Here is a 12,892-nt window from a genome sequence, read left to right on the forward strand (position 1 = left end):
GGGCCCAGCCTCTGTGGTGAGAACAGCCCCAGAGCAGCCCCCAGACCCAATGCACACATGGAGCTCAGTGCAGTGATGCCAGATGTGGGAGCACAGCTGGCCCAGCTCCCCCAGCACATGCAGGTGTGCAGCTCCAGGCTGAGCACCCTCTGTGCCCTGCATGTGCAAACTCTATCTTGACTTGCCCAGCAAGTTCACAGCAGCACTGTGATCTGCCTGGTGGCAGGAAGACTGGACCTCACACATCACTTACACCTCTCCATGTATCACATCCCTCAGCTTCCTGAGAGCAGATTTCAGGAAGTGTTTAGCCCAGGACAAGGGCATATCTGGAATTAAAAGTTAATTATTTTGCTGCACTTAACGACACGTTCAAGTTGTAAATATAAACACAACAGCCTTCACTTCTCTATAGTAACAGCCACACAAACCCTCTTGCTAGTCCTGTTTAGAAGAGATTTGTTCAATTTAAGCAGTTGCTCTTACTGTTTTTTCAGCGCAGGGTACTTCAGAGTGGCTGTTTCCTTGTTTACTTTTCCTGTTTTGCTTCTCCTGATATTTATAACTAAGGAGGTTATACCAACGGGTTGATTTCTCTCCAGATCTACATATTTCAGCAAGGCTAATTTGTGCTCCACCCTATTGAGAGCAAAAATACAGTTTTAATGCAATAATAAAATGAACAACTACCACACCAGTCAGAAGAAATCAGTGAAAATCCAGGACTACTTGATTTTGGCAAATTCAACAAAAAGAAAAATTGTCTATTTATCCCATTTCAACACCACTAGCAATGCTTTATGTTTAATTATTTTTTAGCATTGTCAAGGGCTTCCAATCCAAGTAGTAAGTGTTTCACTACAGCTCCACTGTACAAGAATCCAGGAGTATGAACAGTGCTACTGCAGCAAGGAGAAATTACTGCCAGAGCTTCAAAGAGGAGAAGATGACTCCCTTGCAAGAAATTTGCAAGGTTGACAAAAATCACTGCCCAAACCCAGATGTTTTAGCTTTGTATATCCCATTTCTCTTCATCTGCCTTGTCGTTTTTTAATACATTACATTTAGTACACAACCTGACGTATCCAAAACCAAAGTAATTGGTTCTCAATTGCAATACCATAAGTGTTTCCAAAAGGATGAAAACCAGTTAGAGTTTGACATCAAATCATGAAGGAGAAATATCTAGTGGTTTGATAAAGTAATTCTGTAATAAAACATTTATCTCATAGTTGTTTTTCCTGATGGAAATTGCAAAGAATGCTGTGGGGGAGAGACCACATAGCTAAAGATTATCAGGAAGGCTTTCACAGAAATTGCCATACCTCAGGAGGGTAATATCGTGTCTAATTAAAAAGAGGAAGCAAACACAAAGTTATTAAAACAGAGCTGGATACTCACCAAACATTCTTCAAGGTGAGACTTATCTACAGTGCAAACATCGACTCTTAAAGTCTTCTGGCGTAAAGCCGGGTAGGAGATGGAAACCCAAAACACTTCATTGTACACGAGATTGTCAGAAGCTTCCACCGGCCTGGTACGGAACAAGCAGCTCATGCTCTCCGAGCAGGGCAGGACAGCCACACGAATGTTCCTGTGGGAACAGCACTGCACTCAGCACTGCCCTACAGGTGTGCAGCTCCCCCCACAAATCCTTCACTAAGAGTCATCCTAAGTGCTGTGGACGCTGCTGTCCTTTCCTGTTCTTTGCAGCTGTTAACTGAGTAAAAAGGAACATCTCGTTCAGCATCAGACACGTGAAGTGGCACGAGCTGCCAGACTTCATCCTTCTGAACCTCATAATCAGACATCATGGGATCCTGTTTTACATGGCTGGTTACATCTGTGCAACCTGTCACACTGCTCACACCCCTATGTAGGTAGGAACAGCAAAAACGAATCCAATTTTTGTCAGCTTACTCAGCACACAGCTGAATTTAAAAACGTTGTGCTTGGAACGAGTCTAGCAGTAGCTGCACATTTTCCCACCACTGTGTAGGTGTCCAAGGAGTTCTGCAGCAGGACAAACTCCCCTCTTCACTCAATGCAGCTCCTCAAGGCACTAGTACAATTAAGAGCCTCACCAGCTAGTGCTAATTCCAGTCCTTCCCTAGCAAATACAGACCTTTGAGGAAGAAATTGCACCTTATTCCAGTTCACAGGTTTATTAGTTTGTAAATGTCACCACACAAAGTATAGAAACATTTCAGGAAGGGTAAATTTTTAAGAGTGTGAAAAATCATAAGCCAATATCACTTTCATTCTCACTGGGATCCAACACAAATATATCAAATGTGTTTATTTCACCCACTTACACTTTTTGATCTTGTTGTAACAGCAGTGCTGGAACATTACTCAGCTGGATGACCAATATTGCAAATTGTTTATTTTTGTCATCATATCTGAATCAGAAACAGAGAAGCATTATTATTAGAGAAGCCTGCCTTGGGCTCTGTGGCTGAGTATTCCACACAAACAATACAAAAAAAATTTACAAACAAGAAAACACTATAATGGGACCATGACTTGCCCATAGTTTAAAACAAAACCAGTTTCCTATTACATCAAGTTTTGCTACCAGAAAATCCAGAATATAGAACAGTCCAGAACATTCAGAACTTAAGGATTCAGATACAATGGAGATTTGACCTAACACACACTGCTTTTCCTGGGGTCTAGTTAAATTGCTGCATTGTAGCTACAATTTTTTGAGAGGCCTTAATGGTTGCAATATAGAAAAATTACAAGAAAAAATAGTCAAAGTGCAACAGTGAGAATGTCATGAATAACCTTTTGCTTTGGATGGTCATGACAATCGAATTTTGTACTACTTCCTTTTCTCAAATCCCACATAACTTCCAAAAAGTCATTTAAGGAGGATGCCTCTGTGCCTGCCCTCCTACATCTTACCCACTACTGTGGGATCTACATGAGGTCAGGGACTGTGACTGCCACTTATTTTCAGCAGCTTTCTCTACCTAAACTGCACCCTCAAGGACTCTGCAATCCAGCAAAGGCTTTCTCCAGCCCAGCACTGCCAGTGCTCCTATTGCTGGTTTGCATCCTCATAGCACAGTATCACTAGTTGATTTCCACTGACACGAAAGAGGGCAACTGGGCCAAGAACCTCCTGGAGTCAAGTGTAATTCTTAATTACACTAAAAAAGGGCATTGGTTAGTTAATATTAATAGGACAGGAGAAAAAAAACAGCACAGAAAGTACTATATTTTAAACCCATTTATCATTCTTTCCACTGGAAGGCAAATCCAGTAATATGTGTTGCACATACCTCATTGCAATTTGCACTTTGGCTGTTCCAACTGCTTCTGTATCGTCACTGTCAAACACCATCACTTCTGACACACATGGTCTGAAAGGAATCAACAACAATTAAGGATCTGATTTGCCTCTTATTGAAGTGTTTGCATTTAGGTGATACAAGATCTTTTCCCTTCCATTCAGTGGTTTAGTATATGGATTTTGTAAAATTAGCAGCTAAAAGAAAGGCCATTTAAGAAGTAAGTGCAATCAGCCTTAGAGGTATGTGTTACAATGCTTATCAGCAGAAAGTCATATGTCTCCTCTCTTCACTGCCAAAAGAAAAAAAAAAGCCACACAAAAGACTGCAAAAATAAGGCAGTGGGGGATTTTTAAAGGGTTCCCTTGACTGGCTTTTTTTCCCTTGACTGCCCAGCAAGAGAAATATGACTTAACAACTGCAATCCTGTCCTGCATCATGACAGCAAAAATTCTCAACTTTTATTAGATTTAAGTAGTTCCTTTGTTTCTTTAAGAAATCAAACTTTCTTAAGCACATTAAAAGTGACAGAGTACACTGACTGGCCTTGCTGAAAACAGCTATTCTGCATCATTTCCCTCCCAATGTATTCTTCCTTCCAAGTTTTATGCACTAAAAGGCTCCAAAACTACATTGATTGTCTAATTGACTCAAGAGGCTATGCTGTAGCACATGAAAACAGGATTAGCATTCTTCTCTTCTAAGTGTTTTCCAAGGGAGTTTAGCACCCCTTTGCATTTCATTACATTTCAGGTGGCTTACCCCACCCTCTCACCACTTGGACAGGCACCAAAATGACACTGTAGGCACCACAGGGGTTGGCAAGCTGATAACCCCAACACCACCAACATCAGACATGTGAGTGTGCATGGGACACCTTCTGTGCTATCCCACTCCCCTCCCCACAGAGCTCCCTACCCCACTGAAGGAACACAGGGGCCCTGGGACACCAAGCTGTCTGACTGCTTGAGCCCAGGAACTCTAATTTACAGAAGCACTGCACTCCCTTGTCAATGTGAATTGTGCTGTAAACATAAAAATTACTAATTTATCTAGAGAATTAATGAAGATAACTAATGAATGGGGGGAATCTGAGATGAGTGGTATTTCACCTCTGCAGTCATGTTTTGCAACTAACGACCCTATAATTCACCTCAATGCTAATAAAAACAGTAGGAAAACACATTAGACGCAGCCAAACCAGGTACCAGTAAGATCAGTACCTTCCAGTGAACTTTTTAACAAAACCCCCACAGCCAATCCAGAAAGCCAGCAAGAGCAGTGACTCCCAGCTGTGCCCTTAGTGGGAGAAGTCTTGCAGGCATCACATCCTGCTCTTGCCCCAAGCACTTGGGAACTGCATCCCTGCACATGCACATCCATCAGGCAGTCCAAGGTGCTTCTGCTCTCCTCCTGAAACACCCCAAAGGACCCAGACCCTGACTGAGGGCTGTCACTGACTGAGAGGAGGGGAGCTTTCCATCTCCCAGATGGCTTCACTTTCCTCACCAAGGCAGCAGCCACAGCTTACCAGCACCTTCACAAACAGGCCAGCTGTTCAAACAGCTCTCTGTGAGCTTCCTTTCCTTTCAGCTGTTTCTATTATGGGAAGCATAGGTCATTTTGATAATCAAATTCAACCTGCTCATAGTTTTGTTGGAAGTGTTAAGAAACCCAAGATTGAGAACTTTAGCCACCGAATTACAAAAAAAGGTCACAACCAGCAGTATTCCAGCTGACTTGTGCAAAGCTGAGTCATTGACTCCATCCTGGAGAGAGATCTGATGTCTACCTTTGGACAGACGCCTCGTACACCCCGCTATCTCCAGCTACGGATTCATCAGACACTGCAGCTGACACGCCCGCCACCTTCAGCGCCGTCCCTCCAGCTGTGTTTATACCTGCCAGAAAAGCACAGAGGAAAACCAAAAGCAGGTGTTAATGAAAACAAACTGTCTGGATAAACAGTGGCTTTTCTTCTTACCCTCCCCTTCAAGTACAATTTTTTTCCCTAGTCAGGTATTGTTAAGCAACAGCACATTTCTGAAGACAAAGGGGACACGGTAGGGCAGGCTGAGCTCAAAGGTGGCCTTGAAGTGAGGGAATGTGCCAAACTGCCCTGTAAAACAAAAATTCCCAGGAAAACAGGAGGAATAGACTGTGTGGTGGAGTGGAGGGAGGGTTTCATTGCACAGTCAGTGCCCATTTATTCCCTGGGCTCTGCAGCAGTGTGAGGGCTGAGGTTACACAGGGGTTGGGCCCGGTGTGTCACAGCTGCCTGCCCTGGCACCTCCCTGGGCATGGGTCTTTGCAGGAGAGGCTTCCAAAGCCCTGGGAAGGCAGGGAGGTACCCATGACATGATGAGCAATGTTCAGAAGTAGCAGGACTTCTAAATTCTAGTGAACTTACAAATATGAACCAACAAATCTGCTCCTACTGCAAGGCACCCTTAGGCATTCAGCAATCATTCTGCTCCCACCACCCAGAGAGCAGTGGCTGGGCAAGCACTGCTGACCAGGCTCTGGCCAGGAATGCATCATGTGGAGCTGCATATCCCACCTGGAGAGCTTATACCAAGTCTATCTTCAAGAGAGGAACAGCAAAAAAACCACCACCCCTAAATCCAAACTGTTTGTGTACACAGTAAAAAAGGCAGGTCCAGAAAGACCAGGTTAACTAGCTGAAAATGGAGAGTTACAGGATTTAAAAGAGCAGTCATATACAGAAATACAGGGAAAAGGAGATAGGGAAGAGAAACCAAAGAAGGTGAAGCAAGTTTTCCACAGAGGTGTTATCTCACATATATTTCTTGTGCTTCAAAACAGGGAAAGATTCTCCCTGGAAACCTGCAAATTCTGCATCTTTCCACTTGAACATTTCCATGGAGAGGAGCTGCAGCCAGGAGTCTGGAGAACTCCATCTGCCAATGTGGCTAATGAGTGCTGGGCCATACCCAGCTCTTGGCTCTCGTCCTCAGGGATGTGGCAGACCTGCTGCAAGAGTGAGGAGGTGCCATGTGCCACCCTGGGAGCAGCTGGAACCCCACAGCAGCAGAACAGTACACTCCTCCAACGGGCTTTTGTTCTTCAGAAGAGGTCCTTTTTTCCCATAGACTTACACAAGCACATGCCCCCAAACCAATCTATGGTTTCCAATGCATATTTTCTTTATTAAAAAGCAAGTTGGTGTTTTGGTTGGTTTTCTTGGGTTTGAGTTTGTTTTTTCACATTTTTTTGGTGTTGTTTTCTTCACAGTCTCACAAAGCCACTTAAAGAATTAAATCCAGCTTTGAAAAGTGGAAAAGCGTGCAAGGGTTATGGAATACCATAAGGACTTGCAAGGACATAAGGATTTGTAAGCCAACAGTAGAGGGAGCTACAGGTAACCTAAATCCTTTGAGACATCTGTGCCATTTTGGGCCCATTTATCCATGGATTTTTTGACACTACCACCAAATGGCATTTCTTGGTACTCTCATGGAACCACTGGACAGACCTTCCCCCCACAGCAAACCCACATGAATTGAAGTTTTAGCACTTCTAACACAATGTACGAGTCATCAACTGAAACAAATGGATCCATTTAACACTGGCATTCCCAGTTTAATCCATCCTCCCTCCTGCCACGTGCCAGGGCCAGGCCCCTGCAGTGCTGTGGATCATAGAATGTACTAGAGGTACGTGAGCAGAGTCAAAACTTCTTTCCTCAATTCTCCTTCATACCTCCCAGTCCATGGTTTTAATAGGAAAATAATTTCTTGCTGGCTTCCTAAATATGATTATTTGAGTTTTACACACAAATTCTACTCTGGGAATCCCTTTAATGGGACTGGCTCACTGGGAAAGGCACTGCAGGTTGGCCTCCACACACCAAACCTCTCTTTCTCCCTCAGTTCCCAATGCCATGGAGACATTCCAACCCAGAAAACCTCATTCTTGATCACCACCCCCGAGCACCTCGGGGCCAAGGGGGGGGTGAATACAGAAAGTGCACAACAGTGAAGTGAGCTCTGTACAGCAGGGTGCTACAGTGTAAAGCTGAATAAAGATGAATGGTTCCCCAACAACGATTCCAGCCACCCCTTTCCTTACTGGTTTTGCAAAAGACTTGGAAAGCTCAGCCCATTCATGCACCTAATTAACACAAAATTTGGACTTTCAGTTTTTAGCCTTAATTCTCTGAAGAGATATCACACTAATAAGAAAGCTTATGGATGAGTTCAGCCCTCCATGTTTCCAAGCAGGTGGATAACAACATCACCTGTGTTGTTCTCACTCACATCAAGAAATTGAAGTTTGTTCTTCTCTTCCTGCCATTTACCTTTCCAGGGCTTTGAAGAGCCATGTCATGCACTGTCCTCACATACAGACGATTTAATCAGAGACTGCTGGACTCTGCCAGATTCCAGGTTTTGCTGTTAGTTTCCCCTAAATTGCTCAGGTGTTCTTCAGGTGAGAAAGGCAACCTTATTTCAGTTTCAAAGCTAGAGGAGTTTCTGCTCTACCAGAAGGCAGCAGCAAGATATACTCAGATACACTGTTCAGCTCTGCTTCTAGGACATGTGAGCCTGCTTTGCCCAGGACTGACCACCCCAGAGCCAGCCCCCGCATTTTGGGTGTTACACTGAACCCCCCACCCCCAAAATGCCTGAGGAGTAGAATCTCATCTCATTATTGCCCTGAAATAAACTACTTATGGTGATTATTTTGTCTGCTGACTGGCTAACAGCAGTAATCACTTAATCTGCTTAACACCTGAGCTTTCACTTTAACAGCCTTGGCAAATCTTGAAGAGCTAAAAAGGTTAAAACTAATCAGCGCCCAGTTCTAATAAGAATAATTAGTGTTTCCTACTCAAATGCATAATACTTCTTGCTTGTAGGAAAATAGCAGCTCAGAGGGGAAGATTTGCACTTGTGTTTTTTATTGTGTTTTAAATAGTGTCAGCCTTCTTAATGCAGAAGGTGGTGACAGTACTAGTACCCTTTATTCACAGAGGCTGTTCAATAATGCCATGAAAAACAGATACAAACTGTAATGCTGGTTCATAGGACTATAGTTTGCAAGTATTGCCTTTAAAGCTCTTCCTCACTGCAGCTACAAATCCAGTCCTTTCACTCATTGGATTTAACCCAACTACAGTCACAAGGGCTTCAGACAGGCCCTGGCACTGTGCTCTGGCTGTGCCAACTGCTTTCCATCTACTTCAGCCCATGCATTCCAAAAGAGGATGAACCCTCCCCACCCACCAACAAGCTATATGCATATATGAGAACATCCACTATCTCTAAAGGTCTTATTTTATCATGCTTACAATCTAACATAATCTAAACATGTTTTTGTTGCTAAGAGACCAAAACAGCAGAATTCGAGCACAGCCTTGACATGTCTGCTCAGCTGAAATTAATAAATTCATTGCCACTGATTTACTGGGAACCAGAGTAGGATCTTATGCATACCAAGGGGGTAGAGAAGGACTATTATTATTATAATTTGTTAACTATTAAACAAAATGGCTTTTCCAGCCCTCCTCAAAAACTTGGTCAAAAACTTTGCATTAATATGGCACTCTGTGTCTCCCAGACCCAAAACAATAGATGACCTTCTGGATCATTTAGTGCCAAATCAAACCAGGAGTTCCACCATGGCCATTTACATTTGCACATGAAGTCACTGTGGTTTCTGTACACACACATCTGTGTACAATAAAAACACACCTAAATCAGTCTCCTAACCCTCCCTCCCAAACAAGACAGAACACAGAGTTGAAAACATTTTTCAACATAAAGATAACAAAATGACAGACAGCTTCTGAAACACTTGCTTCTCAATGCTTTATGAACTACATTAAATATACATGCATGCAGTGCATGCAAATCTTTTCTTTCCATACCTTGACCTAGATGTTTATCTCCTGCTCGAGGCTCTTCCAGTCTACAGTTGCCACTCCCAGTGTTTAGGGTGAGTTCTGACAGATTTGCACTTATCTCTGCATCATCAAAATCCATATGGCTTGAAAAGGCATCACCAGTTAGGAGTGGGTCTATCACCAGTGGAGAGCAAGGTGGAGATGGAGAAGAGAGAGATGACCTTGGGGACAGTGATGTCATGGATTTGGGGGTACCAGACAAGGACCTCAGAGCCTGCATGCGACTCGTGGTATCTGCTTTTTGAGTTTTTGCTACTTCGTTCTCGTGAATAGTGGTGATACAGCCTGATGGCCTAAACCCAGTGGCTCCTTCTAAGAGCAAGTCAAGCTTGTTTTGATATTCTGAGTCCAACTGCTCCAACTGCTCCAGGTGCTCGTAGTAGAGATCAGTGAAACTGGCTGAGGTGGATGAATCCTGGCTGGAGGTGGCAAGAGATCCTCTGCTAGATGCAAGAGAACCAGGGCTGCTGCTCGAGGAGAGGGAAAGCATGCTGGTGGAGAGACTGAAGGAAACAAGTCAGAAAACCATGACACTATTTTCTCATGACAACACTGCAATGTCACCACATCTCTAAGCCCACGGGGTGTTGCTTTGTTAGCTCAGGCCACACGCATTAGTCCCCAGAGCAATCCAGAACCACAATCTACTCAGCACAAACAGTGGGTCACTGCTCAGCAAAAAATTATCAATCATACACATTTTCTACTCACCATATCAGACTCCTAAGAGCCCTTGTTTAGCCAAAACAACTCCAATGAACAGTTTCAAACCAATTAAAATTAGTGCCATCCCCCCCCCACCCCCACATCTCTCTGGAAAGTATCTATGTGTCCTGTTAATCTTCAAAGCAGACTGCAAAAACCAGCAAGGCCCATGCAAGACAATGAAGTTATTGCAATGAACTGTCTGACCATATGGAAATTTTCTTCCATTTGCCTCAATCTTGGACCTGCAGCCAAAAGGCAGTGTCACAGCTGCCTGGAACTGGCCCTCAGAGATCACAGCAGCCAGCAATTCCCAGAAAGCTGGCTGGATTTATCCATGTGAAAGACTGCTATATGGAATCCAGGGCCAAGAGAGCAAGGGAAAAGGTTAGGGCTGGGCTGTGAAATCAATTCACATGCCTTATTTATCCCTCAGGTTCTAGGTTCAGAACATAACTGACAACAAAATTAATTTTAAGCAGGTGCTGAATAGAAGTCTGAAATAGAAGAAAGTCCAGACACCACAGCACAGTTTTCTGCTCATAAGACCCAGCAAGAATTCCAGTAGTGACTACAACATGTACCAGCTCTAGAAATTCCATTTAAACCAACACTCCTGCTATGCATATTGAAGACCTTGGTCATTATTGACTGTCACTTCAGATAGGGATTAGCTATTGAAAAATTTCTGGATATGTATAAGTGGGTCTTAAGTTGCTCCACTGAAAAACAATGAGATATTAATAAGCCTAATAATCCCTTATTTATTATTTATAGGGTAAAAGCTGGAAGCTACATTTGTATAATTATATCCATGACCTTATGAGAAAAAGGCAAGTATGCTGTATTTAGCATAATTTTGGCAGAAAATGTCTTCTGACAGATGTGTGCTGCATCACATTTGTTCAAAAAAGCTTCTGATAGATGTTTTTGCATATTGGCAGTATATACACATCTGTTGAAGCCTAATGAATTTACAGCTTTTCAGTGTACTTTACTATGAAAAGGGAGGGGTTTTAAATTAATATTTTCCCTATTAAAAAACTGGGCTCAACTTCCTTTTGTACATGCCTTTGAATGCCAGACATTCTGTATTATGGGGTTAATAACAAACACTTATTCTTATGATGGAGCATGCCAAGAACACTGGGCACACGGTTAGGAAGAAATTAGTTTCACATGCTTCTTGATCACCTCAAAAGATCCCTAATTAGCTAGGTGAAATAAAAATATAATGCATTTCCACTGCATAAAAGCCTCACAGATAGCTATTCTCCATGCTGGCTTATTTACATGTCAGTCTTGCACTATGATTTCTTTCCAGTCTTTTCGGTGTCATCTTCACAAAATGAAACAGAATCCAAGTGGAGCAGAAGCTACAAACAGAGTAAATTCAGTACACACTGAACTGAACCAAACACTCAACCAAACAAAAACCCCACCAAACTTTCTTGCTATCAGAATGATAAAAATATAGTTTTAGTAAACTGATTTGGCCTTAGTGCCTGCAGTCATACATTAGTCAGGAAATAGCAATCCTGTGTTCTTCCAAAACTACAGCCTGAACTAGAAGCCATTCTTTACACCATATGAACCACAACAGATTCAGGGATATCTCTATATATTATCCACACTTGGAATTAGAGAAATATGATAACTCATACATTAATGTGTAGTTGCATTAGTAAGATTCACTCCACTTGCTGTCTGCTAAGCTGTTTTTAACACACTTTAACACTTTAACATACTTTAATGTAGTAATTCAGTAATTCAACTTTAGCGAATAAATCTCAGCTATCCGTGGTCACCTAAATATCACTGATAGAGAAGGGACTGTGCAAACTCCTGCTGTGAGACAGAGGCACCACCAGGAGGTCGTTCAGCCCACTGAAAAGCACCCATCTAAATGCACCTATGATCCTAAGGCTTCTCCTTCCAATGGCTACACAGGGGCCTTAGGTCACTACTGGGACTGAAAGGCCTTTCAGCCCTCGGCTGGGAGCTGGAATTGTTAGCAGAGAAAGGCAGTGGCACAATGTGCAGCAAAAGCAACCACAGCTCTGGAAAGGGTCACCTACCTCTTCAGCTGGGTGTGCAACATGGCCACCAAGCGTGTGGTTTCTTCCAACTCTCGGACAAGCTGATTTCTTTTGCTGTTCAACTTCAATCTAAGAGAAGATCAAACAAAGAGATGAGCTAAAGCAGCATGAGTTAAGGAAAAAAAAAAAATCTACATTTTTGCTGTGAAATCCTACAAAAGTTGATAGGAATACACAGGACATAATTTGGTCAAGATGTGTAGGTGTTTACCAACTTCAGAAACTTTTAAAATGCAGAGCTCAGCCCTGAGAACACTTAGAACAAGAGAAAATAATTACAGCTGGTACCACAGAAGTTAATGTTTCTAGGATCAGGCCCCAAAAGAGCTGGGCAGATTTTGCTCACTATGCACTATTGCATTCCTATAGCTACTGTGCTAATAAAAGTATAAATGTCATATTTCCTTCCACTAAATCTATGGATGATTAAGAGTTACTTGATTTAGTTATTAACCATCTCATAACCGATTTACATTATTTGCTTTAGCAGCATCTCAGCTTTATTTCCCACCTGAATTGGTTTGAGACAAACACATGTGCACATGGGTTTGTTTCACACCTTAACTGAACAGGCCTCTGGACACAAAAAATCCTTCCCCATACAGATGCTCTGTCTTTGGCACTCTACAATGTGACCATACTCCCAAAAATCCCAAATGAAGGTGTTCACCTTATGGCAAGACCAGAACCATTCGTCAAACCACAGATATTTCAGGCAGGTAAAAGTCTCACAGCCCAAGATATGTACATTTTTTCCAGCATGATAAAACCACAAAAAGCCTGTGCAGAAAATTGGCATCATCTGGACACTGACCACGCAGAAGAAATGAAAATACAGAGCCAAAGAGAGTGAATGCAGT

The 12,892-nt window shown here is 42.7% G+C and overlaps 1 protein-coding gene across 2 annotated transcripts in view; it reads right to left on the bottom strand.

Annotated features, from left to right (window-relative positions):
- Positions 1–12,892, bottom strand: part of WWC1 (WW and C2 domain containing 1) — a 66,618-nt gene that overhangs the window by 6,534 nt on the left and 47,192 nt on the right. For both annotated transcript variants that reach the window (XM_033073008.2, XM_033073010.2), the window contains exons 10-16: positions 12,012–12,101; positions 9,193–9,731; positions 5,092–5,200; positions 3,291–3,371; positions 2,316–2,402; positions 1,402–1,594; positions 487–639 (exon numbers count right to left, since the gene is read on the bottom strand). In XM_033073008.2, the coding sequence (XP_032928899.1) occupies positions 487–639; positions 1,402–1,594; positions 2,316–2,402; positions 3,291–3,371; positions 5,092–5,200; positions 9,193–9,731; positions 12,012–12,101 (1,252 nt within the window). The remainder of the gene's footprint in view (positions 1–486; positions 640–1,401; positions 1,595–2,315; positions 2,403–3,290; positions 3,372–5,091; positions 5,201–9,192; positions 9,732–12,011; positions 12,102–12,892) is intronic.

The sequence above is a fragment of the Catharus ustulatus genome, chromosome 15, assembly GCF_009819885.2.
Source record: "Catharus ustulatus isolate bCatUst1 chromosome 15, bCatUst1.pri.v2, whole genome shotgun sequence".
In the NCBI taxonomy this organism is placed as follows: domain Eukaryota; kingdom Metazoa; phylum Chordata; class Aves; order Passeriformes; family Turdidae; genus Catharus; species Catharus ustulatus.